Here is a 27,269-nt window from a genome sequence, read left to right on the forward strand (position 1 = left end):
CACCCAAAGCCACTCTATGAGGGAGGTGTTGTTTTTATTGCCACTTTACAGATGAGAAAACTGAGGCATATAGAACAGTGCAGTTTCAGAGTGTATGCTTTGAGCTGTGTCCCTAAGCCTGGGCTAGAGCTGGCCATTGGAAGAGGGGTGCAGCCTTCCAGGTGGCAGGAACAGTCAGGACAGAAGTACAAGGTCCATTAGAGGAGATGCGGTGGGTTCGAGGGCTGGGCCATGGGAGTGTGTGGACATCTGATCCACCTACTCAGAAAGTGCTGTCAGCCTGACTCCTTTGGGAAGAGGAAGAGGGCTCCTGTGTTATCCTTTCTAAGTGGTGTGTGAAGGCTCAGGTCTGGGCTTGGCTGCAGCCCTGAAGCTGGGGAAGCCACGTGGTCGGGTTTGGCAAGGTCTCTGGGATGCTGTGACCAGGTGCCTGCAGCCGATCCACAGCACCCGCCTTGGTGCAGAGCCTGTGTGGCTGACTGTCCTTCTGAACAGATGCCCACTTCGGGGTTTCTCCCCTGACTGCGGGCAGGAGCGAGCCTTTTGAGGAAGGACTCGGGGTGTTTGTTTGAATGAAAGCGAGGAATGATTCAGCAGCCTGCACGGAGCTCTGTGCTCACCAGGCAGGAAGGGGCCGCTTCACTTTCTCGGGATGTGCTGGGCAGGACTTCCCCAGCTGCTGTTTGTGCCTCGGGGGATTTCTCAGGGCTCTGAAAACAATACTTCCCTGGCTGGGAGGAATATGAGGGGAGGATGCCAGATACGTTTTGAATTCTTTGAAATCTCTAAGCATCTAAGAAAATTAATCACGGTGGGTAGGTGTGAGAAGCTCTTTAAAACGGGCACGTTTTCCCCCAAAGCTTAAAATAGAACTTTTCAAGGGAAATTAAATGAAAGTATAAAAAATTTGCAAATGCTTTCCTTCCTATAAGACAGAAGTACAATGCCCCCACCCCCCTCAGTCATCATCCATGCAAAGGAGGGTCTTTCCCTCCACTGCTGCCCAGACGACCCCGGGTCTCTCAAATCTTTTTCACGACTCTGGCCTGCACTTTGCATGAAGACCCTGCACTGATTGTGGACATCAGGACTTCCCCCTGGGGGCCCACACGTTCCCTGGAGAATCGATCCCACAAGTTCTCGAAGGTCTATATGCAGTAACCCCATCCCAGCTTTCCTTTGCCAGTGTGGAATTTGTGGAAGGCTGTCACACATCCCCTGAGCCCTTTTCTTTCTGAAAAATCCGCGGAATCCTATTTGATGTGCACATGCCCCTGGGAAGTGCAGCTCAAGTCAGAGAGCTTCCCTCCAGGATCCGGGTGCTGCCCTCTGAGAAACGGGGTGCAAGTGTTAGGCTTGCTTCTGCTACTTCCTCTCGGGGGACTTGCGACAAGCACTCAGCCTCTCTGAGCTTTACCTTCCTCATCTGTGAAATGGGTTGGGAGGATTCAGCCAGCTGACACGTGTGATGTGCCTGGCAGGTGCTCAGTTCCGAAAGTGAGGTGGGTGTTCCCCAGGCACTCAGGCCCAGTAACACACTTGAGTCTAGTGCTCTCTGAATTCTGCTGCAGCAATAAAAGACTCAGAAGCCGGCAGGCACAGCTCATTTCCAGAAGACAAACCCGACCAGGCTCCGAGGTGACTTTCTTCCGGGTAGTCACTGCCCTGGGCTTCGAACTGGAGCTCAGGTTCGTTCGTGGTCAGGGGGTCACGCCCCAGGTGCCCTGGGTCCCGTACTCAGGGCCGCTGTGTCCCTCATTCAGAATCGGACATCCTCTTGCAGCCAAAGCCAACTGGTGGCCTGGCCTGGTGGCTCCTGTCACCGCTCCCCTTGCCCCTATGCAGGAGAGGTTGTTTTTCATTCCCTTTAAGCTTTAAGGGCCCCCTGGAAGGAGGAGAGGAACCCCCACAAACCAAAGGACAGGAGGGTAGGGCAGGGAGGTGGCAAGGTGGGGCAGGGTGCTGCCCACTGGGTGGTTTATCCCCACTGGTCCAGGCCATCTCCCTGGCTCTGCTGGGGGTATTCTTCACCCACTACCAGCCTCTTGGGCACTCTCCTCCCCCTTCCCAGAGGAGATGAAGAGAGTTACTTAGTTGCTGGGTGACCATTGGTCCCATTTCTCACTTGGGTGCAGCTAATCTATCAGACACTGTGGCGGGGGAAGGAAAGAAGGGACAGGCTCCTTGTGAGGAGTTGGGTAGACGGACCTGGTCTTTCTCCTTCTCTCTCTGCCCAGAGCAGGTTGAGGCAAAGGAGCATACAGACGCGTGTTCCTTCCGGGGAATGGGAAAGAAATCAAGAGACATTGCTGATACACAGTCAGCCTACAAACCAGAAAATTAATACTGCACTTCTTTTGATGTAGCCTCTCCTGATCTAATACAAATGTTGAAGACATATAATTGCATATTTTCCCCCAAAGAGAAAAATGATTATCACGGTAATTAACATTAACTTAATTACTGAGTTTCTAAATTTCTGATTTCAAATTTGTTGCTGTGAACACTTTATGCACTTCTTAGCAACCCAAAAGAGCAAGTTCACTAAGAGTTTTTTTTAAATGATGACCCTCCTATACTTTAACTGGCCTAGCTTTCTACCTGCTACACCTGTGATGTTTCCCGAGGCAGGCAGCCTCTCCGGTCTCTTGGTCTCACTTGTCAAATGAAGGGCGAGCTCTCTTTGAGATGCCTTCAGGCAGTGGGGACTTGGAAAGAAAGTGCCTTTTCACAGACAGGAAGATGGTGCCGGTCGTGTGACTTACCTCTGCTTGGCGACGACCAGCCAGTCCCTGAAGAGGAAGAAATGCCTCTCCTTGGTCTTGGGGCCCTGAATCAGTACCACGGGGCTCTGGAGGATAGACTCTCTCTGCTGGGTGGGCAGGTCCAGCTGCTGGAGGGACATGGCGGACGCCAGGCCTTTCCTGGGTGGAAGAGAGTAGGAATGAGTCTCCTAGGGACAGTGGTCGGTAGACAGATAGGATGTGAGGAGTCACAGCTCAGAACAGCAAGTCACCAGGAGTATGGCTTAACTGGGGTGGAAATTAGGAGGGAAAACAGTGAAGAGGCTAACTGCAAGTTGTTTGTTTTTTTCTTCAAAACTGGATTTACAATAAAGCATCATCAGTCAAGAAATGTTGGTCCTGTGTCAGTGAATAGTGAGTACATGTTGATAATGTAACTGTTTAGAATTTCTGCGAGAATTTTAACCTAAGGCAACGCTTCCCAAACCTCTTTGTGTCCCCAGGAGGTGAACTAAGGCTGCAAACAGGTTGGCTGGGCCCCCAGGCGCGGGGCAGCCGAGTGGAGCAGTGAGGTGGCATCGCTGTCACTCATTTGTGGCACACGGGTGGGAAGCTCGGACTTATTTACTTGGGAAAAGTTTTCCCTAAAGGTTGTAGCAGTCAGGTTTAGCCTGCAGTGAAATCTAAATGTATGACTCCAAATCAGTGGTTTTCCTGCACAGCATGCTTCTGCAGCGTGGGGAGTAAACACCAGCTGCAAGGCGCAGGCCGTGGAAACTCATTACTTGATTCCAGCATCTTCTTGTGATTCTTACAAAGTTGGGACCACTCAGTTCCTGTTGGTTGTTCACTTCCTGGTCATTCACTCGGTTTCCGGCAGACATGGATGACCTCAGTGTGCGTGCGTGCGTGCGTGCCTACGTGAGTGCATACGTGCCTACGTGCGTGCTTGGAAGGCGAGAAGGGGAGGTGGGCAACTCTTCTGTTTTACTCTGAAATTAGTCAACCAAGATGGCTGTCTGCTTGGCCTGTTTTCCGGTTGCTTTAATTTTATGCTCACATTCCTTCCATCCTAAAGGCGGCACTACTGACTCTTGGAGGCAGATCTTTTATACAGGGAACCTTCTGTTTAATTCAGGTGTGTTGTTTGAATAAAGCTGTGCTGGGGCTTAAGGACCCATTTCTGTTATTTAAAACAAACGTGAACATTTTCAATACTCAGTATTCTCCAGAAATCAATGATGTGGCACGAATCTTTGACGGAGCGCCCTGATGAAGAGTTCCCACTGGTTAGCACCATTCTGCCTCCTGACCTTTCCACCCACCCGACACCTCCCACTGCCTCCACTTAGTTACGCTCAGCACAAGCTCCAGTCCAGAAATGATGGGGCCCCGGGTGAAGCCTGGGGGTGTGTGCAGTAGAGCCTTTCCAGCTCTTGGTTGATGGCTACTTAACTATTCAGGGAGGGAACCAGGGTAGAGAAGTGTTAGTCACTCAGTCTGTCTGTGTCTGACTCTTTGCCACCCTATAGACTAGCCCGCAGGATCCTCTATCCATGGAATGCTCCAGGCAAGAATACCGGAATGGGTAGCCATCCCCTCCTTCAGGGGCTCTTTCGCAGCCAGGGACATCGAACTGATGTCTCCTGCATTGTAGGTGGATTCTCTACCATCTGAGCCAGCAGGGAAGCCCCTAGATAGAGAGACCCTGGAAGCCTCAGGGTAGAGAAATTGGTACTCAAACCACAGGACCCAGGAACTAGAACTCCCTACTGTGTTTATTAACTGACACATACTACTTTATATATAGAGAAGGAAATGGCAACCCACTCCAGTACTCTTGCCTGAAAAATCCCATGGAAGGAGGTGCCTGGTAAGCTACAGTCCATGGGGCTGCTTTGCAACTTCCCTTTCTTTCACTTTCACCACTTCATATAAAATAAATAACAAGGATTTACTGTATAGCACAGGGTACTATATTCAGTATCTTGTAATAACCTATAATGGAAAAGAATCTGAAACTGTATACCTAAAACTAACACAACATTGTAAATCAACTATGGTTAAATAAATTTGAAAAAACTCACCTTGTTTAAAAATAGATAAATAAATGTCTTTTGGTTGTCTCTGAGTTTATTTGGAAATGCCTCATTATTTCCATATGTTGGAGGAACAAAAGCTCACGAGTACAAAGGACTTTGACTACACCCACCCAGCAGAGCCTGCCTCACTGCCGACCCAGAAACTGCACCCTCAAATGCCTGAGGGGCCAGGGGGAAAAGTGAATGATTGTGGCATGTAATAGGGAGTGGTGGGGGTCTGTGGAAAAATGGCAGAAGCCTTGCTGTGTTCAAAGGGATGGCCCACCGGCACCATACAGAAATGTGGGCCCAGAGTCCCTGCCAGCTATTTAAAAAGCCAGAAAGCCGACATCTTATTAAATGTCAACTGATTCTAAGCATTTATTTAAACACAGGACGGCAATGCTCTGACTGCTGGCCTCATTTCAACCTTAGTCACCTGCAGCTTTAGAGCACATAAATACATTAATACAGAGCCTCTGATGACTTGAGCAAAATATTTGAATATTTAAAATCTGATGTTATAAGCTATATTGAGAGTATATAGTTGAGAGTTACTCTCAACTATATTGAGAGTAACAGATCTAAACCTGTCAGATATTTAGTCATTTCAGCTTTAAAATCTATGGACACATAGATAAGCCATGACCAGCAAGAGGAAGTAGGTAGGTTTCTTTTTTTAGAATGCTGCCCCTGCCAAGTGCTTTTCAACATTTTGATCTTGGTCTAGACACTGTTTTTTCTTTCCCCTCACATTTCACTGCTCTTCCCCTTAACCATCCCTTCCCTCTTCTCTGCATTTCTTCGACATCCTAGGGGACTGTACAGTCACAGAGGCTTTAGTTTTCCTATACACAGAGACCCAGTCTGAGTGACGTCGTGAAAAAAAAAAAAGCACCTTGTGTTAACCATATTTCACAACAAAGGTGCCTCAGCACTCTCCCCTGAAGGGAAATTTTTTTAAACGTGCTGAAATAGGAAACCAGTGATGTAGCAAATACATGGTGAATGGAAATAACATTGCCCTTTGCCTTTCCACGTAGTGATGAGTTTCCAGCCTAGAGTGGGGCCGGATGGCGGCTTCTCACAGTGAAAGTGCTGGCTGCCCGCGCTTTTTGAGACCTGAGCCACTGCCCTAGACCCTGACCTGGGGACTTATATAGTATATTGAGGGCCCCCACTGGGCTCAGAGTCAGCTCCCGGCCTGAGCAAGCTTGCAAGCATGCTTCAAGTCAGTCAGTTCAGTCGTGTCCAACTCTTTGTGACCCCATGGACTGCAGCACACCAGGCCTCCCTGTCCATCACCAACTCCTGGAGCTTGCTCAAACTCATGTCCATCGAGTCAGTGATGCCATCCAACCACCTCATCCTCTGTTGTTCCCATCTCCTCCTGCCTTCAATCCTTCCCAGCATCAGGGTCTTTTCCAATGAGTCAGTTCTTTGCATCAGGTGGCCAAAGTATTGGAGTTTCAGCTTCAGCATCAGTCCTTCCAATGAATATTCAGGACTGGTTTCCTTTAGGATGGACTGGTTTGATCTCCTTGCAGTCCAAGGGACTCTCAAGAGTCTTCTTCAGCACCACTTTGCTTCAGGTAGGGGAAGAAAGAAGTTTTCTCATGGAAGCAGAGTGAGTATGCTCAAAGGGACCACTCACTGGAAGGGCCGGGAACCAGGTTACTCTGGTCCAACTCTCTGACCTGAACTCCATCTCTGTCTAGATCTGGCATAAGGAATGGAGAACGAGGAAGCATTTAGGGGTTCTCCGAGTGACTGGTGGTTTTTCAAAAGAAACAAAGTGCTCTTAAACTGATCTCAGCAGTAGGAAGCCTGAGCTTGAGGTCACGTGTCGCAGGGGGCTGGGGTTTAGAGGCAGCCGAGATGTGGGTCCTCTTTTTCCTAGGACCCTGGGGTGGCCTGCTTTAGGAGCCGCTCTGAGTAAAGACATAGACACATCTCTCTCTTTCCAAGCACTTCGTTTCAGCGTGTTTTCCCCTGAAGTCTGGGTGTAAGCCTTTTCCTGCGTAACTCAATAGTTTCTCAGGGTTTCCTTGTCTCAGACCTGAATTCCCCTGACTCTCTGAACCCCTCCATCCTCCACATAACTCTCTGGGGATTTTTTGAAGTGTATGAGCTTGATCTAGTCCCAGACTTAAAATCCTGCAGAGCTGCCACTGCCTTTGAGATTCTCAGGGCTGTTGTGGGCTGAGCCTCTTTTCCTCCTGTGATGTTATCATTGTGTGAAAGTGTGAAAGTCGCTCAGTCGTGTCCGACTCTTTGCGACCCCTTTGGAATTCTCCAGGCCATAATACTGGAGAGGGAAGCCTTTCCCTTCTACAGAGGATCTTCCCAACCCAGGGATCGAACCCAGGTCTCCCACATTGCAGGCAGATTCTTTACCAGCTGAGCCACAAAGGAAGCCCTTGTGTTATCATTGTGTTATCATTGTGTTATCATTAGTTCTCTAATATTTTCTCTAAAATTCATACATGGCTTTCAGAAGGTTTAGAGTTTAGAATACTCTTTACCTACATGGCCTCACTTGATTTTAATTCTCATCTGCCTTGTGAATTAGGCGGGAATCCATGAGCCCTATTTACAGATGGGCAACCCAAGGTTCAGAGAAGTGAAGAACCAAAGATAAATGTTGACAGAGGAGGAGATAAAGCCAGGTTTCTAGACTCTAAATCTTTATATCCTACAGGAGGATTTTCTAAACAGGAGTCCAAGGGTGGCTTCGTGGGGGCTGGGGACATCATTTTAAAAAATTAGACTCTCAAAGGACTTTATGTCTCCTAACTAGGATTCATGATTCCATAGGAATTTCATGAGTGTATAAATGACACTCTACTACTAGCCCTTTAGGACATGTCACTCTGTATCTGCAGTCGTCCCTTCCAGCTTGGCCAATTCCCTCTTGTCTATCAGAATCCATTCCCCATCCAACTGAAACCAGCTCTGACTCTCCGGCACACGTGGGTGCTTCCTTGGTTGGCCAGCACCTTGCTCTGTCTCTAACGCCTGTCTTGTTCTCCTGTGGTTACATGTTCACCTGTCACCATGCTGGGACCATGTCGAGAGCAGGGCCTTTGTTTTATCCATCGCGGCCTCCCTAGCATCCAGCTCTGTGCCAGGTACCCAGAAGGGGCTCAGTACATCTGTTGTTTGATTGACAGCCTGGAAGCTAGGCTATTAAGATTAGACACAAAAACCAATTCCGAGCTAAATCAGGTCAGAAGATGTGGTTAGCCTGATTCACACAGGACTTGGTAAATGTCATATGAAAATTGTCACTTGCATTTGAATGGTGCGGTCACCACCCTGATAAGCAGGGCGGATATTTCAGCCACTTATGGATCTCCTACTGTATGCAAAGCACTCTACTGCATTCCCTGCTGAGAGGATGGGTAAATTCTGTTTGATTTGGCCAAGCTCATATCAAGTTTGAGGTCTGGAGGTGGTTCCACAACCAGACCATCCAGCGTGCTTGTGCTTAGATACTCTTAGAGGTATCTGCATCTCCTAAATCTAAACATCTGGTCTCAGGGGTCAACTGGCAAGATAACCTGGAAGCCTTAATAGTTATAATTGTTATCTGTGTTGAGGTTTGAGCAAACAGTATAGCTACAGGCGTGGCCTTCCCTTGTGGCTCAGATGGTAAAGAATCTACCAGCAGTGCAGGAGACCAGGTTTGATCCCTGGGTCAGGAAGATCCCCTGGAGAAGGGAATGGCAACCCACTCCAGTATTCTTGCCTGGAGAATCCCGTGGACAAGGGGTCGCAAAGAGTCAGACATGACTGAGCAACTAACACTTTCAGGTGCTGCTCTCTGTGATCAATAAACAACCTGACTCATTAGTCAAATCACGCTGCTTCCAGTGACTTACCAAAGAAACACGGTTATCTTGCCCTGTGACCAGATGTTTAGCTTTAAGAGACAGAGGTACCTCTAAGAAGTATCTAAGCAGGAGCACGCTGGGTGGTCTGGCTATGGGACTACCTCCAGACCTCAAGCTTGATATGAGCTTGGCTGAGTCAAACAGAATTTATCCATACTCTCAGAAGGAAACGCAGGAGAGTGCCTTGCATATCGTAGATGATCTGTAAGTGGAAGAAAGAAACCGCTCTCTTTCCTGAAAGCTGCACCTGAAAGCACTGGGTGAAACAGGTGCTAACGTGGAGGCAAAGGTACGTAATCGGTCTTCATTAGTGAAGTCAGACACACTTTACTTTCACTTATCTTCTGGAATATGCTTAACCACGAGAGAGTTTTACTCAACACCCACCATCATTGTCTCTTCTCTTAACCAGATTTTCAGTCCTGATTTTTCTCATCCTTCCCTGTTGTGGATATTACCTTATGAGAGACCATTATAGTCCCTATATTCTTAGAAACCTTCATGCTAAGTTTCAACCACTAAGGATGATGATCAAAACCATAGTACATGGATTCAAATATTTGGTACCCAGCTAGCAGATTTTAACCATCTCCAGCCGTAGTCTCAAAGGGCTTCTGCTGACCTCCCTCCACCCTGTGAGGTTCAGGCTTCTTCTCTCAAGTGGGTGGAGGGGTAAGGAGTGGCCTTCCCAGGCAACACGTGCTGTGTGGGATGCCATGGTCCCCCCTACTCGGCCCCCCCCACAGGCATCCTTGCCCTCTTGTAGGCCAAGAGCATCACCTATGATTTCAGTCCACTCTCCCTCATGTTTGGAGAGCCTGGGAAAGTCGTCTTCATCTGCCTGATGGAGACAGTGAGTTCCCAACACTTTACCAGAGAATCTGCCATCACCTGTGGTGTCTTTGTGGAAAAGACCCTGATGATGGGAAAGACTGAAGGCAGAAGGAGAAGAGGGTGACAGAGGATGAGATGGTTGGACGGCATCACGGACTCAATGGACATGAACTTGGGCAAACTCCAGGAGACGGTGAGGGACAAAGAAGCCTGGCGTGCTGCAGTCTGTGGGGTCGGGAAGAGTTGGACACTGCTTGGCAACTGAACAAGGACAACGTGGTGTCTCATCCGTGAGTCCACCTGTTTGTGACTCAGGGCTGCTGACCCAGCTCAGTGACCCTCAGGCAAGCCCCCTAAGTGTTCTGCTCTGCTCCCAGCCCCTTCTGGGCGGCCTCCCCTCCCCTCCTGGGATCCTGACCACGCCACAGCTGGCTCTGTTGCCAGGGCAACCTTCTGAGATCAGTACCTCCTCCAGGTGATGCTGAGTGGATAGAGGCGGGGGCTGTGTGCGCAGTGTCCCCTCAGGCCTCTCCTGCCCTCTGATCCCCGCCCCCCAACCATCCTTCCACAAAAGTCATGATATCAAAACCTAATGACTCAAAGGCTCCCATCAGGATGACAGCTGTATGACCTTCACTCTTAAACGACAGGAGATAGTGAGGGATTTTAGAAACAGATGGAAAATCTTATCTTCCATCAAGTGCTATGGCTTCTGTCCAAAAGCTTCCAAGAGATGTGTGAAAGCAGTAACTACTGTCTGCAAGAACCAAGCTTTCACATTCAGGGAGGCGGTCTATGGGCTCTGAGGGAGGGAGGGAGCACTCTACAGGGGTCCCGGGGGCTCTCAAGTGCAGCCTGGCCCCCAGCATGAGTTGGGAACCTTCTCCACGTGTCTGAGTAAGTGTGAGTTCTGTGTCCATGGCATCCTGGAATGGGGGCTCTGTGCCCAAGCATGGGGTCTGGGGATAAAGGAGGGGCCACTGTGGGATCACAGGGGTGGCCTCCTTTCTCCAAGGGTGCTCTGGCTTGGCCACGTGCTGTCCACTGCCTGGAGCGGGCTCTGTTTGGTCATCCTCCCAGGGTCCTGCCATGATGTTTTAGGTCCCTGTAAACTCACTCCAAGCAGAGAGTTTTAGGGAAGCCCTGAGACTCTGGCGTCACTCAGATCTGAACTGGGCTCCCAGTCCTTGTCATCCTGTGACAAGCTACTCAACCTCCTCCACTTTTGTAGGGATAAAAATTGGGCCCATTCCCAAGGCAAGCTGGAAGGTAAATGGTGGTGACGAGGAGCGGCATCGTATGGGAAATGCCCGAGAATAGGCGCTCTTCCATGCTGCTGTTCTGCCCTGGTTACCTCCTGGGGTGAGTGAGCTCCCAGGAGGGACATGGACACTCATCCAACTTGGACCAATTCAGCAAAAAAAAAAGATTGAATTTGAACATCAGTCTTAGATCCACCTTTCACTTTGGTGAACTGTTTCTTTCCTGCTCTTTGGTTCTTTTTGGAGGGTACCCACATGATGCCAAGACCCCCAGGGGTGAGCCAATGAGCACCCCAACAACACTCTGCCCCCGTGGTGCCTGGTACCTGGGGGTAAACTGAGGCCTCTGCTTGGTCCACCTTCACGTGGACCAGCCGACCCTTCTGCTGTGGGAGGACCATGCCCTGGAGACAGAGACCCCCTAGTGACGGGCTACGAAATGAGAAGAGAACCAGGCAGCACCTCCGCTCAGAGAGGCTCCCCACCCGTATCCTCCGGTCACCTGCGGGGTGCAGGGAGGTCTTCACTTACCTGGTGGGTAGCCATGCCTTGCTGAAAATCTTGCCCAGTCCGGTTGCTGGCACTGAGGGGCAGTGCTGGGCCAGGCTCCCGAGCTGCAGAAACAAAGCAGAGTGTGGTTGTCTTTTTATTTTTTTCAATTATATTTTCACTTGTATTCATTTTAATTTCCACATACAGTTGCATGGTGGAGATTACACCAACATAATCCCTAACCCTAACCCTTGGAAGGAAAGCTATAACAAACCTAGGCAGCGTATTAAAAATCAGAGACATCACTTTGCTGACAAAGGTCCATATAGTCAAAGCTATGGTTTTTTTCAGTAGTATAGATGTGAGAGTTGGACCACAAAGAAGGCTGAGCGCCAAAGAATTGATACTTTCAAACTGTACCACTGGAGAAGATTCTTGAGAGTCCCTTGGATAGCAAGATCAAACCAGTCCATCCTAAAGGAAATCAACCCTGAATATTCCTTAGAAGGACTGATGCTGAAGCTCCAATACCTGATGAGAAGAGCTGACTCATTGGAAAAGACTCTGATGCTGGGAGAGATTGAAAGCAGGAGGAGAAGGGGACAACAGAGGATGAGGTAGTTGGATGGCGTCACTGACTCAGTGGACATGAATTTGAGCAAACTCTGGGAGGACAGAGGAGCCTGGTGTGCTGTAGTCCATCGGGTTGCAAAGAGTTGGATGCAACCTAGCAACAACATCAACAACAATTCTTTCTTCACTCTTAATACCTTCACATTAATAGCTACGTGTTCCCTTAATTTCTCAGCCATTGTGTAGCTAGGCAAGTCCTTGAGATCAGTTTTGCCAAACAGGGTGTGAGTGGAAGTCCTGTATTACTCATCTGAATGACAAAACCTACATGTCATAAATCTCAACCTCATAATCAGAACTTCCACTCGTACAAATATACTCGAGAGAAGGGAAAACAGGCATCCACAAAGCCTTCTTGCAAAAGATGTCCATAGAAGTATCTTTCATTAAAGCCAAAATGTGCAAAGAACCCAGAGAGAGGGGGCTGCCCTGGTCTGCCCCTTCGTAAGGAAAGCACCATCCTCAGGAAACACCAAGTCCTCTGGGAGGAGGGGGGATGAGGAGGCTGCACCTCCACACACGGACCATCGGGCGGAGCTGGCCTGAGCATCCTCTCCTGTGGCACAGCAGGTGCAGGGGGGCTTCTCACCAGTCCCCCCCACCGCCCCACCACCCGCTCTGTGCAGTCAGGTCGGGTCTCTGAGTCCCGGCCTAGGCTCTGCCCACAATGCCCCTTCCAGTCATCTCCTGCCCATTTGGTACAGTCAAGAGCCTTGATTTCTGGGCTCAATTTAGCGACTCAGATGCTGAACTGAAGTTGGACACGTGGTCCCTTTTGGGTGTGGCAATTCAACAACCCGTAAGCAGCCCTTTGGTTTTATTTCTGCAAAATACTGATCCACTGATCCCCAGGGTTTTCTCAATGATACCCAGCTGCACGTGTGTGAATGAGTCTTGTTTTGCACTTTATTCAGAAAGGCCACAGATTTCTGCCACATTGCTGTCGTTGTCCGGTCACTAAGTCATGTCTGACTCTTTGCAACCCACGGTCTGTGGCACACCAGGCTTCTCTGTTCTTCACCATCTCCATCTCAAATTCAACCCGCTCCATTCTTCTTGTCTGGAAAACCCCATGGACAGAGGAGAAGGCGACAGTCCAGCAGGGTTGCAAAGAGTTGGACACGACTAAGCACACATGCACGCATGTCCATTGAGCTGGTGATGCTATCCAACCATCTGCTGATGACCCCTTCTGTGAATTTTCCAGTTTGTTGTGATCCACACAGTTAAAGGCTTTAGCCACATTTCAGCTTTAATTGGAGAGGGGGGGCTTCTATTCCAATCTATTGTGCTTTATAGATATCTCACACCCTCTGTTGGGGGTTTCCCAGACAGTGCTAGCAGAAAAGAACCCACCTGCCAATGCAGGAGATGTGGGTTCGATCCCTGGGTCGGGAAGGTCCCCTAGTGGAGGAAATGGCAACCCACTCCAGTATTCTTCCCTGGAGAATCCCATGGACAGAGGAGCCTGGCGGGCTACAGTCCATGAGGTCAAAAAGAGTAGGACATGCCTGAAGCGACAGCATGCACTCACGCACACCCTCTGTTGCCTCCCACTGTGTAGGCATTGAGGAATTTCCGGCAGGGAAAAGGGGACCTGCCCATTCCCGGAGTTCAGGCGGCTAGTGCAGGAGCAGAGGGGACCGCGTGTCTTCCTGGTGTCCGGGGACCAGGCCTTCCCGGCCTCGGCTCAGCATTAAGTGCTGTGGTTCTTTCTAGGCATGTCATGAGATCTCACTGCAGGTAGAAATCTAAATATTGGACCCACCCCCTGATAATCAAATGCAAAAACTCATTCCAAGGTCAAACAGAAAGTTCACGGTTGTCAACCACACTGATAGAGTGATGGGGGTAGGGGATGGCTTCTAGCTTTGGGTGAACTTACTGGGACGATGAGGAGTTCACATGTGTATGAACAAAGGGAGGCAGATGGCAAAATCGAGGTGAATGGTCCCTAGGAAGATATGCTGGTGGGCTGGGCCACCTCTCCCTAGAGTACCATGCGGCAGGTATGTGAAGAACCGTCCAACTGAACTGGAACAAGGACAAAGGAAGTTTCTTCTAGCCAGCCTGGTGTTGGGAGTGAAGAGGAGCTCTCTTCTCTGAGGTACCTGTTCTGTGTCCCAGCTATGCCTAAACGCCACCCCTGTAGAGTCATTCCCGTCCAAAAGGTTTTCTGCCCCCCCTGATAAAAGATAACATTACAAGACACTCGTACTCATTTAAACCTCCAGGCTGTGATTTATTCTTTTTGTAAAAGCAGGTTTTCCTAAGAGGGGAAAAGGGGGTGAATCTGAAGATGCTGAAACCTGCTCTGAAAACCAAGAAGGTCCGACTTCACACCTCTGTCTGCTCTATCCAGCTCTGGGGGTCAGGCAAGGCCTTTTTGGAAGATTCCCCCAAGTCTTGTCATTCTTTCCCTGCTGCCCTTTCTGGAAAGGCAAAGTAGCGGCAGAGGGAAACTCAGCTTCGTTAGGGAAGCTGTGAGCAGGAGAAACACGCTTGCTGGGGCTGGTGGGACCTACAGAGGCCAGTGGGAAGCTCTTGTAGCATCCCAGGCACCGTCTGGGCCGGGCACACTCCACACTGCCCACTCTCCAGGCCGCTGCGGAGCCAGCCACTGCCCCCGGTGGGCGGGTCGCCTTCTGAGTCCTCAGCCAGAGGGGGTCACGATCTTTGTTTCCTTCGCACCGCCTCCCTGAAGCATGGGCTGAGCTCCCTGGCTCCAGACACGGTGGGTCTGTGGCTTCCAGCAGGTTCTGCAGGAGTAGGGGTTGGTGCCGCACACGGGCTGGGGGGCTGGTGGGGTCCTGGGAGCCTGCCTGGAGGTGGCCTCACACCAGTGTTCCCCCTCAGCCTCTCTCCACCTGGCTTCACGACAGTTGATCCTGCTGGGATCCCCTGAGGCAGCAGAGGGCCCCAAATACCCTGTAACTCGGGCCCTGAGTTGGCAGGCAGAAGGAAGTGAAGAGCAGGAGAGAGGGATGTCTGAACCCAGGAGGTCTCGGCTGGAGTGCTGCCACCTGCCCTGTGAGCTGAGCCAAGCTGCTGAGTCTTCTGTACAGAGCCTCAGTCTCCTCATCTGTAAAATGGGCATGCCCCGGGTTCTCTCCTGCTTTTCCTTACCCCTCCATCAGGAATAGGATATTCGTTTAAGTCAGTTCTCTAAGCCTCATTTCTGTGAAATGAAATATTTTATTTTCTTATGAAAGGAAATGAAAATATGAGACAGCAGGTAGGAGATCTGGGAGGTGGAGGTAGGTGTAAAGGATTATTGTTCCCTCAAAACATTCCTACAACTTTGTTCTTTATTTTTTAAAAGTTTATTTACTGACTTATTTTTTGCTGTGCCACCACACAGCTTGTGGGACCTTGGTTCCCCAAACAGGGACTGAACCTGGGCCATGGTAGTGAAAGCCTGGAATCCTAACCACGAGGCCACCAGGGAACTGTTACTACTCCGTGCTTCAAAGTGTTCTTGTCTCAGAACAGCATCAAATAAAGCCTGTTATCTAAGCCCTTCATCAGATCCTCTGAGAAGCTGATGACCTGAGTGCCTTGAACCTGGTTTAGTTGCGTCCCCATCAGATAGTAAGTCCCCAAGACAGAGACGGTATCCTATTATTCTGTTTTCTTTCCCCAGAGTCTTGCAGCCCAGGGTCAGGTGTGTATAAGTGAGAGAAGATGTTGGTGTGTGAGCTGATGGTGAGCTGTAAGTCCCCGGTGGGCAGGGTACATCGGCTCCCCTCCCTGTCTTCCCGGCACAAGGCTGACAGCAGTGTGGGGGCCAACAATCTAACGTCTAATGAGTTGACTCACCAAATGCTAAATGCATAAAGCCAACCACAAGTGAAAAAAACATCAATACATACTGATAGTGTGGAATTGATCTGGACCCAGGTAATGTACCATACCTACATAAGACAACTGCAGTGGCTTTCATGTGTATATTTTGACTAGAGAGTTGGAGGAGATGGGGTTTTTTCTCTGTTTATGGTGCAGGTTAACGAGCCATCCCTTCGTTCTCGCACACCTGGAAGACACCTGGCCCTTCTCCAGTCGTTCCAGTTGTGGTGCTCCGTGCAAGATCCTGCCTTGACTACTGGCAGGGCACACACGAGGCGTGTCCTGTCTTCGGGGAGCTTCTGACAGGCAGCCCTGGGGACAGTGTCTGACTGCATGGAAACGCCAGTGGGAGATGCTTAGCAGAGGAGGAGTTTGTAGAATTAGAGCTGTGAGAGCAGGCTTCCTGGAGGAGGTGGCTTATGAGCTGGACCTAGAAAGTAGGATTGGGGCAGGTCAGGGGGAAGAATTGATGCTTTCCAACTATGGTGCTGGAGAAGACTCTTGAGAGTCCCTTGGACTGCAAGATCAAACCAGTCAGTCCTAATGGACATTAACCCTGAATATTCATTGGAAAGACTGATGCTGAAGCTCCAATACTCTGGCCACATGATGTGAAGAGCTGACTCATTGGAAAAGACCCTGATGATGGGAAAGACTGAAGGCCAAAGGAGAAGGGGGTTAGCAGAGGATGAGATGGTTGGATGGCATCACCGACTCAATGGACATGAACCTGGGAAAACTCTGGTGGGAGATCCTGAAGGACAGGAGAACCTGGCATGCTGCAGTCCATGGGGTCGCAAAGAGTCGGACAGGACTTAGCTACTGAATGATAAAAATGGGCACGTGGGACTTGGGAGTGGGCAGCGATGCTCAGGGCCAGGGCACAGATGAACAGCCTGTCTGGAGGAGGAAACGGGGGAACGAGAGGACAGGAAAGAGATTTCACGTGGCCCGTTGTATCCCACGTTCAGGAGGTGACCACACGAGCGAGGCTGGATGGATACACTTTAGCTAATCCTGGAAGAAATCATGATCTTAAAACCAGTATATGTGTCCCCAGCTTCAGATCCAGCTTCTTCCTTGCGAGTCCGTGGGCCCACACCTCAGCACCACTGCCCTTTCTAAACAGGTGGTGGGTGGAGATGGAGGCGCAGTGGGACTTGCCAAACGCCCTTGTGGTGACCTTTAAAATCCGAGGTTTTCTTGATGTTTCTCAACACACCTCTGCCCGCCACCCCCAGACGGAATTCTCTATTGCAGGGTTCTAGCTGGCAGCAGCAGCAGCAGCTGGACGCTAAATGATCACAGCCCTGGAGGCCGGGCGCCTCCTTCTGGTCAGAGTTGGTAACTGCGTCACCTAAAGGGTCCTTTTTCAGGCTTTTCTAGGCAGAGTCAGGTGGAAATTACCCTTGGGATGAGTAACAGTTAATAGTTACTGAAGACTTCTTGCAGGTCAGGCACCTTCCCAGTGGATTGTGTAGATGGTCTTATTTGTTTTCCTCCTAGCAATTCTCGGAGGTTGGTAGTTATTATTCCCATCTTTACCAAAAGGACATCAAAACACCGAGAATTCAGAATGTGCCCAAGTTTACATAACCAGCAATCAACCAAGGTATGCCTGCTGACATGAGCTGACTCTTAACAACAGAATGCAGGACTTACAGTTCTTATTTTTACAGATTTGTAGCATGGTGATACTTGTTATTTAAGGACATACTATGAAAACCCCATTGTTTTGAAGGGTACAAATTGTTCAATTCGAAAAACTTTAAATATCTACTATCTGCAAGGCCCTAGCAATGCTACATCATGAAGGACAATGTTACAATAACAAACTCACAGTGTGGTAACAAGACATGTATTCAAATAGCCCCAAGACAGAGAGAATGTTCTGGAAGAATGCTGTGAATGCTATGGGAACACAGGGAGGAAACGTGATTTCTGGCATGGAGCTGGGGCTGGTGAGAGCAGATCTGATAGAACCTGCTGGAAGGGTGACCTTTGATCTGGGCTGGTGTTGGGGCAGATGATGCAGATAGTGGCAGGCGTGGGTGGGGAGAGGCATGTGCTGGTAGGGGGAGAAGTTCTAGCAAAGGCGGTGGAGCAGGAAATCGGAGGGTGTCCAGGAGTCAGTGGGTGAGTGAGAAAGTAGGTACAAATGGAAAGTAAGGATGGCCAGATCACTAAGGGGTTAAGGATTCAAACTATATTATACACATGGAAAGTTCTGGATCAGGAGAGTGATGGAAGCAAGAAATATATTAGTGCAACAAAATTGTGAGCAAGACCAGCTTTAGGGAGAGGCAGAAGGCACCTAAACATCTGTAACACTGGCAAAGACCCTCAAAGGGCGCTATAAAGAAACCATCCCCTGATGTGCTGACCCTCACACCCTTAGCCCTCTTCCGTTCTTGCGGCTGGACTAATGATAAAATAGATACGAGACAGTTTAACAGGAGAAAATAAAAACCCATTTTAATTCACGGGCATGGAGGTCCCACAGAAATGAGAGCAGGTTTAGTTTTTATACTTTTTAGACCAAGAAACAATGCATTTGTGAGGAGTTGGCAGGACAAAGAAACACAGGTTTGGGTCTCTGTCTTGCACTGTCCATTTCTTAAGTAACTTTAATTCAAAATAACCGATATGCCATTGAGGCACATTTTGGGGCTGCCAGCCCTGATTCCCAACACCAGCATGCAGAATGGTTCATGTCGATGGCCACCCCTGCCTGACATGGACTGTGGTCATAATAGCTCAGGAACCTCGCACCGCACTGTTTATAGACACTTTTATGTATATGTCCTAGTTTATCTACACAACTGAGAGGCACATGTGTTTTCAAAGACACTTAACATACAAAACAACAATAACAGTAAAGACAAAACAAAACAACTGCCTGAAATTTGGAGAGGTCATTTACTTTGCCTGAGGTCCCACAGCTGTAAGCGGTGGGATGGCTGTGGGCAGTCACCAACATACTATGATTTAATAGGTTCTTCTAAATTTCCCATTTTAAATACTACATTCCATCATCCTATGATCCAGCAGCTCTGCCCCTAGGTATCTACCCGAGAGAAATGAAAATCTACGTCCACACAAAAACTTGTACGTGAATGTACACAGAAGCATTATTCCCCATCACCAAAAAATGAGAACAACCCAATGTCTATCAATCGATGAGTGGATAAACAATATGTGGTCTATTCCTACAATGAAATAGTATTCAGCCATAAAAAGGAACAAAATACTGATGATAGCTACAACATGCATGGAAAACATGCTAAGAGAAAGAAGCCAGTCACAAAAGACCACGTATCATATGATTCCATTTATAGAAAGTGGCTGTGAAGTGAAGTCCGCTTAGTCGTGTCTGACTCTATGAGACCCCATAGACGGCAGCCCACCAGGCTCTCCCGTCCCTGGGATTCTCCAGGCAAGAACACTGGAGTGGGGTGCCATTGCCTTCTCCGATAGGAAGTGTCTAGAACAGACAAATCTCTAGAGGCAGGAAGTAGATTAATGGTTGCCAGGAGGTGGGAAGAATGGGATGGGGGGTTTCCTGCTAATGTCTGGGGATTCTGATTTGGGTGATGGAAATGTTCTGGAGTTAGTGGCGATGGCTGAACAACCAAGTATGTGCATGATAACGCAATTAAAATACTTGTTTTAAAACGATGTCCCAAATTCAATTCTTAATTCTCTTCGCTACATAGCCTGTATTTCTACCCATCAGAGAAGCTCCTCTTTAAAAAGGCAAACACTCTACCAAAGCCTTCACAGTCAACTGTGCCTTAGAGAGATTCTTCTAACCTCCCACAAGGGTCAACACTGAGAGCACGGCTGTTTGGAAAAGGAGTTAGGGCACAGAGAAGGAACTCTGCTGTGGGAGGTGTGGATTTGGCTGATGGGGGAACCTCGAGGCGGGCTGGTGCCTGGGAGACTGGGGTCGGGTCTGTGAGGTGGGGTGGAGGACCCTTACTGCAGGACCCATGGGGGCCACTCCAGAGGACACTGGCTGAGACGTTTTGAGCTGCCTCTGTTTTTCCTCTGCTGAGTCACAAAGTGATTTACCATAGACAGGGAACTAAGATATGCCTCATGCATGCATGCTAAGTCGCTTCCGTCCTGTCCGACTCTTTTGGACCCTATGGATCGTAGCCTGCCAGGCCCCTCTGTCCGTGGGGTTCGCCAGGCAAGAATACTGGAGTGGGTTGCCGTGCCCTCCTCCAGGGGACCTTTTGTTATTTACCATTAAAAGAGGACCAGGATCGTAGAGCAGAGCCTGTGCTTTAATGGGTTCATATCCAGCTCTTCTCGGACTAGCCATGACCTTCGGCAAGTTACTTCACCTCCATGCCTCTCTCATTTGTAAAATGGCAATAATGATAATTATTATTGAATTATGAAATGATTCATATGTAAATGTAAAATGAAATAATGATAACTATCCCCACAGCATTATTATGGGTATTGGATTAGTTTTTTTTTTTTTTTTTTCCGCTGCACCTGAGTCATATCTTGGGCTTCCCAGGAGGCGCTAGTGATAAAGAACCTACCAATGCAGGAGACACGAGATGCAGGTTCTATCCCTGGCTCAGGAAGGTCCCTTGGAGGAGGGCACGGCACCCCACTCCAGTACTCTTGCCAGAAAAATCCCATGGATGGAGGAGCCTGGTAGGCTGCAGTCCATGGGGTTGCTAAGAGTCGGACATGACTGAGCAACTTCACTTTCACTTTTCACTTTCATGCGTTGGAGGAGAAAATGGCAACCCACTCCAGTGTTCTTGCCTGGAGAATCCCACGGACGGGGGAGCCTGGTGGGCTGCCGTCTATGGGGTTGCACAGGGTCAGACACGACTGAAACGACTTAGTAGCTGCAGCAGCACCCATGTTTGTCTGTTAGGAAGAGCCGGGAGCATGTTTGTTACAAGTTAATAAAAGGACTGTTACACTTTGAATATTATCTTGATTCTGTGCCCCACTGGAAATAAAGTTTCCAAACGGGCAAAAATTTTGTAATTTTAAATACATCTGAAGGAAATGGGTTGCAGGGGTGGAGGGTACAGAGATGAGATTTTGCTGAGCAAGGCTGCCATTCTCACACAGCCTGTTTCTATGAAGTTACAGTTTGGGCGTGAGAACCAGGCTGACCCTTAGATTTGAGCAGATAATTCAGAATCCGTGAATACGGGCCAGCTCCCTAAAGAAGAGGTGGAAGTGAGGGTGGTTTAGGCAGCTCAGCAGGTCTTCAGGCCCAGATGCATCACTACCTTTGTAGGACTGTAACTGTGCAGGGGCATGTCTTGGGCTTTCCAGGTGGTTCAGTGGTAAAGAATCCGCCTGCCAATGCAGGAGACCCGGGTTTGATCCCTGGGTTGGGAAGATCCCCTGGAGAAGGAAATGGCAATCCACTCCAGTATTCTTGCTGGGAATTCCCATGGACAGAGGAGCCTGGTGGGCTACAGTCCGTGGGCTTGCAAAGAACCAGGCACATCTGAGAGACTGAACAACAAACGGCATGTCCCACACCCACGAGGGTCCTGCCGACTGAAGTCCACCCTCCCAGGAATCCCAGGGCTCTCTGTGTTTGGAGAATGGGCAAGGAGAAGGGAGCAGAGACGTTCCTGCAGGTCGCTCAGCAACACCTCCCTGATGGCACATGGCTCTGCTATGAAGTCAGTTAGGATCACAAGTTAGAAAGCCTTTGATGAAATATGGCTTCTTTTCTAAGACACAGCCTGAGGGCTCTTCCCTTTCCGGATCTGCAAAGCGATCCATCTGAAGCACCATAGCCTGACTCTGAGTTCCCACCACCATGCGTGGATGTCAGACAACCCGCCCAGCAACACTGCTCACTGCCATCTCAGGCCTTCACTCCTACGGAAGTGATGTTTCAGTGGCTGCGATGTGTGCTAACAGGAAGTCAGGTCCTGGCAGGACCACCAGCATGCCTCTGTAGGTGATCATCACTGACAACATGGAATCTGGGGTCATGGGCTGGGCGGCAAGCCACCAAAGGTCGGAGGAGGTGAGGGAGGTGCTGGACCTGGGTGTCCCCAAAGGACTACACACTGAAGCTCCCAGGAGCCAGTTCCCAGAGTCCAGTCAATGGGGCGGCTGCGAGAAGCAGAGACAGATGGCTGAGGTCAGCCCCTCTTTGGTGGAATGTTGGCTGATGAAGCTGGAAATGGGATCCAGGGCCAGGCGCAGCCCTAGACCCAGCGTTGGGAGGGTGGCCTTCGCTTGTGGTGAAGCCTAACGGGTGTGTCACAGCCTGATCCAAAGTGGTTGGCTACAACCAGTGAGGGCACCAGGTGGCGCTGGGAGGGCAGCTCACGCTCCCTGGGAGGGCCCCAGCCCCTCGGGTGATGACAGAGCATCAGACCTTTTCCTTGGTGGCTTCCACTGGCCTTCCCTGTGGCCATCGTGGCCTTTGTTTTTAATAACGACTACACACAGTGGAAAGAAACTAGGCAACAAAGAGAAAAGCCAGAGTGGATCATTACAGAGAAACAGCAGAAAGGGCAAGGCTCCCTCCTCCACCCCATGCCAGCCCCCAGGCAGCGGAGAATGGAGGGTGGGGGGTGAGGGCAGGGCTGGGTACACCAGCCGCTGCTGCAGGTTGGGGACCTGAATGAGCTCTTTCAAATCAAACAGGCTTCCCTGTGTCCCTGGCATCCCCCTGTCTTTTCTTCCAGAATCTGATACTGTTGCAATTTTGAGGTCATTATCCTCAGCAAGGAACACACCACCATTTAGAGATAAAGAAGGAAAAGCAAAAATTTAGCTCGCTTTTGCTTCCACTCAAATATTGGGACCACAGCGTCCAGAAGGTTCTTAACAGAAGCCTGTCTGAACTAATGCTCCTGAAATTATAGGTCCTAGACTACTTTTGCTTTATGATTTAAAAAGTTGAACTCTAACCAGTCTTTCTTTTCTTGCAAATGAGAAGTTTTGTTATTAACTAATATTCAATTTATCAACCTTTTCCCCCCCAAAAGGTTTGTGCATGTACAGTGGCCCATTTCCCACATCCACTCCTCCTCACCTGACAGCAAGCCATGTTGATTTCTGCCTCCAGAAGGTCCCACAAACTGCCCCATCTTCTGGGCTCCCACCCAGACCCTTGTTTTTCTTGCCCCTCTTCTTGCAGGAACAAGACCAGGAGGTGTTCCTGCCATTGATCTCCTCCCCCTCCAACTCACACTCTCTATTGTTGCCAGATTGTTACTTAAAAAAAAAAAAATTTTTTTTTTGATGTGGACTATGTTTAAAGGCTGTATTGAATGTTTTTATAATATCTTTTCTGCTTCCTGTTTTGTTGTTTTGGCCGAGAGAGGCAGGTAGGATCTTAGATCCTAGACCAGGGATTGAACTCACACCCCTTGCATTGGAAGGTGAAGTCCTGACCACTGGCCTGCAGAGAAATCCCTCAGGTTGTCACTTAAACCACAGATCTGATCACGTGACGTTCCTGCAGGAGAGCTGTGAGTCCTCACCGGGAGCACAGGCCCTGCATCCCAACAGCACATCCTGGACACACCTTCCATCCGTCCGTGGCTGGATGCTCCCTTGCCTGCAGGTCCTGTTTCTGCCTGGCAAACTCCTATGCTTCCTGCAAGACCTGGCTCAGGGCATCTCTTCTAGAAGCTCCCCTGTCTCCCCATGGGAAAGCCTCCTCTCCGTACTCCCCTGACACCTGTGACCTCACTGCACTGTCCAGAGTCTGCGCTGGGCTTCTCCACCAGCCGTGGGCTCCTCCCTTTCGTCAGCCCAGGGTCCTCCACATGCCTGCATTTGATCTGTGCTTGTCACCGGCACGAGTGTCTACGTGGAGAGGGCAGTTGCTAAGTGCAGTTACAAAGAAGAAACAACCCCTAAAGCTTCGTTTCCAAGAACACTGGCCAGCTGAGATGGAAGATTCCCGGTGGGTCTACCTCAGACGGAGTCACGCTCTTGCTGTCCCAAGAGGTGACACAAACCCTCAGCCTTGTCTCTTGTGGGGTGGTTGAGTTTCTCCCTAACGACTTCTGCCCTGAATCTGGGCCAAGGTCAAGTGCTCCTGCGGCCCCTTTAAATTTGGCTGAGGAGGTCTAAATTTAAACCTCTTGTCCCTTCTCCTTCCCTTTGCTCCGAGATATACCATATCATGTGAACGCTACAGAGTCATCTTTAAGAAAGAAATCCACTCCTTAAATAAACAGACGTTTCATTTCACTTAACAAGTGTTAAACTGATCTAGCATCAACAAGCAACTGTTGATTTCAATTTAACGTCATTTGTAAACGAATTAACAAATCACAATAATTTAACATCATGCCTACTGCCTGGGCTGGTGCTCTGTACGCAGAATTATGACTGTTCTTGACTGTAAGCTAAATTCAGAGATTTGTGTTCCTGAAAATGTGAAGACTTGCTTTTTCTCTTCTATGCTAAATGTTTCTTTTAAAGTGAATTTAAAAAATCACTTTGAGAGCTCTTTATCACAATATCTAGTGCAACCTACCGCCAGTACTTCGAGGAAGAACTAAAAACAATAAAGGGCAGAAGACCCCAACAACAGAAGGAGGAGAGGTGTAGATTTGGGGGTTAGGATATGCAATGCCAACCCTGAGCCTCAACAAATGGCCCCCTCCTCCCCCTAGAGTTTTAGTTTGAGATTTCTAAGTAAGTATGTCTCTAAAAAATAAAATAAGAAATACACGCTCACTGTAGAAAAACAGAAAATATGGGTAATAGGTAAACAGCAAAAACGCACAATCGACAAAAATTCTTACATCTAAACTAACCAGGGTTAACATTCCAGTAGAGATTATTTCAGACCTTCATATGAACATATTCTAGATAGCTACATAAACCAATATTGAGTCAACCAATATATACTGTTCTGAATAATGACCTTTAAGTTGGAGTCTATTTTTAGTCCCCTTTGGCGGGGGCGGGGGGGAAGACTTGCTATATTCACTCCCCTTAGTATCTGAGTACCCAGTGGACCCTCAGGCTTAAGCCTCCCTACTCACCATGCTTTTTGCAGCGGGGACCCCATCACGGCTTTTCCCTGGGGGTGCTCTCGGAGCCTGGGGACCGGGCATGCTGGGGCAGCTCAGGACAGCCAGGAGCGGAGCTCAGACTCTCACGACCACACTGGACCTGAGCAGCCCGGACCCACGCTGGCCATTCCGGGCGGCGGTGCGGTCAGAAGCGCTGTTCCCAGCCGAGGGCTCCGGCGCTTCACGCATGCGCCCGCCCTCTGTCTCGGGGACTCGCTCTATCTGCCAACTGGCTAGAAAGTTGCGAGTTCTCTCTCCTTCCTCCTCTCTCTGTGTCTCTTTCACCCTGCACTTGGTCTGACCTGTCGAATTCTAAAGAGCTTCATGCCACCAGGGTCTGTTTTCAGCAAATGTGACTTGTAGGGTTATCCTTGCACAAAACGGGTCGCCCAGCACCTCTCATCGCAGAAGCTTCCATCAACTGTTGGCCACTCTTACCCAAGAGAACAGTGCGGGCCAGTGAATGGAAAGCAGCGCACGGGTCCCCTGAGTGTCCAGTAGGAAGTGGCTCCGGAGCGATTGCTTTTTATAGCGCGCACAGGTGGCCGGTACAAGCCCCTTGCGTGAAGGCGGAGGGCTGGGCTCCCCGCCTTTGCAGAGAGAAACCTTTTCAGAGAGAATAGAAGCTCAAACGAATGATTTGCTTTCTTCTGGGAACTTGAGACCGTTAATTAAATTTTTTTTCTTGGTGAAGATCCCCTTTTTGACTGAATCCATTCATATTGGTGATCAATGGAACACACGGATTTCTTAAGACTTTTCTATCAGTAACTGTAACAGTCATTTAGAAGATCCTTCAGAATTTAAGGTTTAGTGGCAACCTGAAAGATAACCTGGTCCCAACACCCGATTTTCTAAAGAAACTAAGATTCAAAATCGATAATTTCTTCAAGTTCTCTGAGCAGCCTGACTTGGTTTCGGCTGCTTCCATTTACCTGGATGTTATATCATACTCTCTGCTCTTGCATGCATCAGTGGGATTTGGTACAAAAGTAGCATTTCATGTCAGGGCAGTTTGCGTGCTGCAGATAAGGATGGGCATGAAGCAAGGGCAGACCCCAGTATGTTCATCTTTGCAGAGATTTACACCCATTATGGTAGTTTGGAAGTACAGAGAATCTATTAAAAATTTAAAATGGCCTCTACCGGCAGCTTCCGACGGCAGGATGTCTCACAGAAAGTTCTCCGCTCCCAGGCATGGGTCCCTGGGCTTCCTGCCTCGGAAGCGCAGCAGCCGGCACCGCGGGAAGGTGAAGAGCTTCCCCAAGGATGACTCTTCCAAGCCCGTGCACCTCACCGCCTTCCTCGGCTACAAGGCTGGCATGACCCACATTGTGAGGGAGGTCGATAGGCCAGGGTCCAAGGTGAACAAGAAGGAAGTTGTGGAGGCTGTGACCATCGTGGAGACTCCGCCCATGGTGATTGTGGGCATCGTGGGCTACGTGGAAACACCCCGAGGCCTCCGGACCTTTAAGACCATCTTTGCTGAGCATATCAGCGACGAGTGCAAAAGACGCTTCTACAAGAACTGGCATAAATCTAAGAAGAAGGCCTTCACCAAATACTGCAAGAAGTGGCAGGACGTAGATGGCAAGAAGCAACTGGAGAGGGACTTCAGCAGCATGAAGAAGTGCTGTCAGGTCATCCGTGTCATTGCCCACACCCAGATGCGCCTGCTTCCTCTGCGCCAGAAGAAGGCCCACCTCATGGAGATCCAGGTGAACGGAGGCACTGTGGCTGAGAAACTGGACTGGGCCCGCGAGAGGCTTGAGCAGCAGGTCCCTGTCAACCAAGTATTTGGCCAGGATGAGATGATTGATGTCATTGGGGTGACCAAGGGCAAAGGCTACAAAGGGGTCACCAGCCGTTGGCACACCAAGAAGCTACCCTGTAAGACCCACCGAGGGCTGCGCAAGGTTGCCTGTATTGGGGCTTGGCATCCCGCCCGGGTGGCCTTCTCTGTGGCTCGGGCTGGGCAAAAAGGCTACCATCACCGCACTGAGATCAACAAGAAGATCTACAAGATTGGTCAGGGCTACCTCATCAAGGACGGCAAACTCATCAAGAACAATGCCTCTACTGATTACGATCTGTCTGACAAGAGCATCAACCCTCTGGGCGGCTTTGTCCACTACGGTGAGGTGACCAATGACTTCGTCATGCTCAAAGGCTGTGTGGTGGGAACCAAGAAGCGAGTGCTCACTCTGCGCAAGTCCTTGCTGGTGCAGACCAAACGCCGGGCCCTGGAGAAGATTGACCTCAAATTTATTGACACCACTTCCAAATTTGGTCACGGTCGCTTCCAGACTGTGGAGGAGAAGAAAGCCTTTATGGGACCACTTAAGAAGGACCGAATTGCCAAGGAAGAAGGGGCCTAATAGAACAGATTGTACAGCTGGTAGAATCTCAATAAAATTATTTTCCAGTG

The 27,269-nt window shown here is 49.4% G+C and overlaps 2 protein-coding genes across 2 annotated transcripts in view; one reads left to right on the top strand and one right to left on the bottom strand.

Moving 5' to 3' along the window:
- LOC122684341 (T cell activation RhoGTPase activating protein) overlaps positions 1 to 25,304 on the bottom strand; it is an 86,725-nt gene extending 61,421 nt beyond the window's left edge. The window contains exons 1-3 of the mRNA XM_043888400.1: positions 24,812 to 25,304; positions 11,349 to 11,431; positions 2,766 to 2,924 (exon numbers count right to left, since the gene is read on the bottom strand). Coding sequence (XP_043744335.1) covers positions 2,766 to 2,924; positions 11,349 to 11,431; positions 24,812 to 24,883 — 314 coding nt within the window. The 5' untranslated portion in view covers positions 24,884 to 25,304. The remainder of the gene's footprint in view (positions 1 to 2,765; positions 2,925 to 11,348; positions 11,432 to 24,811) is intronic.
- Positions 1,683 to 27,269, top strand: LOC122684342 (60S ribosomal protein L3-like). The gene is made up of 4 exons (XM_043888401.1): positions 1,683 to 1,688; positions 2,265 to 2,270; positions 19,199 to 19,206; positions 26,007 to 27,269. The coding sequence occupies exon 4, from the start codon at positions 26,008 to 26,010 to the stop codon at positions 27,217 to 27,219; it is 1,212 nt and encodes a 403-aa protein (XP_043744336.1). The 5' UTR covers positions 1,683 to 1,688; positions 2,265 to 2,270; positions 19,199 to 19,206; position 26,007; the 3' UTR covers positions 27,220 to 27,269.

The sequence above is a fragment of the Cervus elaphus genome, chromosome 26 (assembly GCF_910594005.1).
Source record: "Cervus elaphus chromosome 26, mCerEla1.1, whole genome shotgun sequence".
NCBI lineage: Eukaryota > Metazoa > Chordata > Mammalia > Artiodactyla > Cervidae > Cervus > Cervus elaphus.

Bases quoted from the DNA above. Each gene is read 5' to 3' on its own strand.
- LOC122684342 (XM_043888401.1), top strand. From the start codon at position 26,008: ATGTCTCACAGAAAGTTCTCCGCTCCCAGGCATGGGTCCCTGGGCTTC.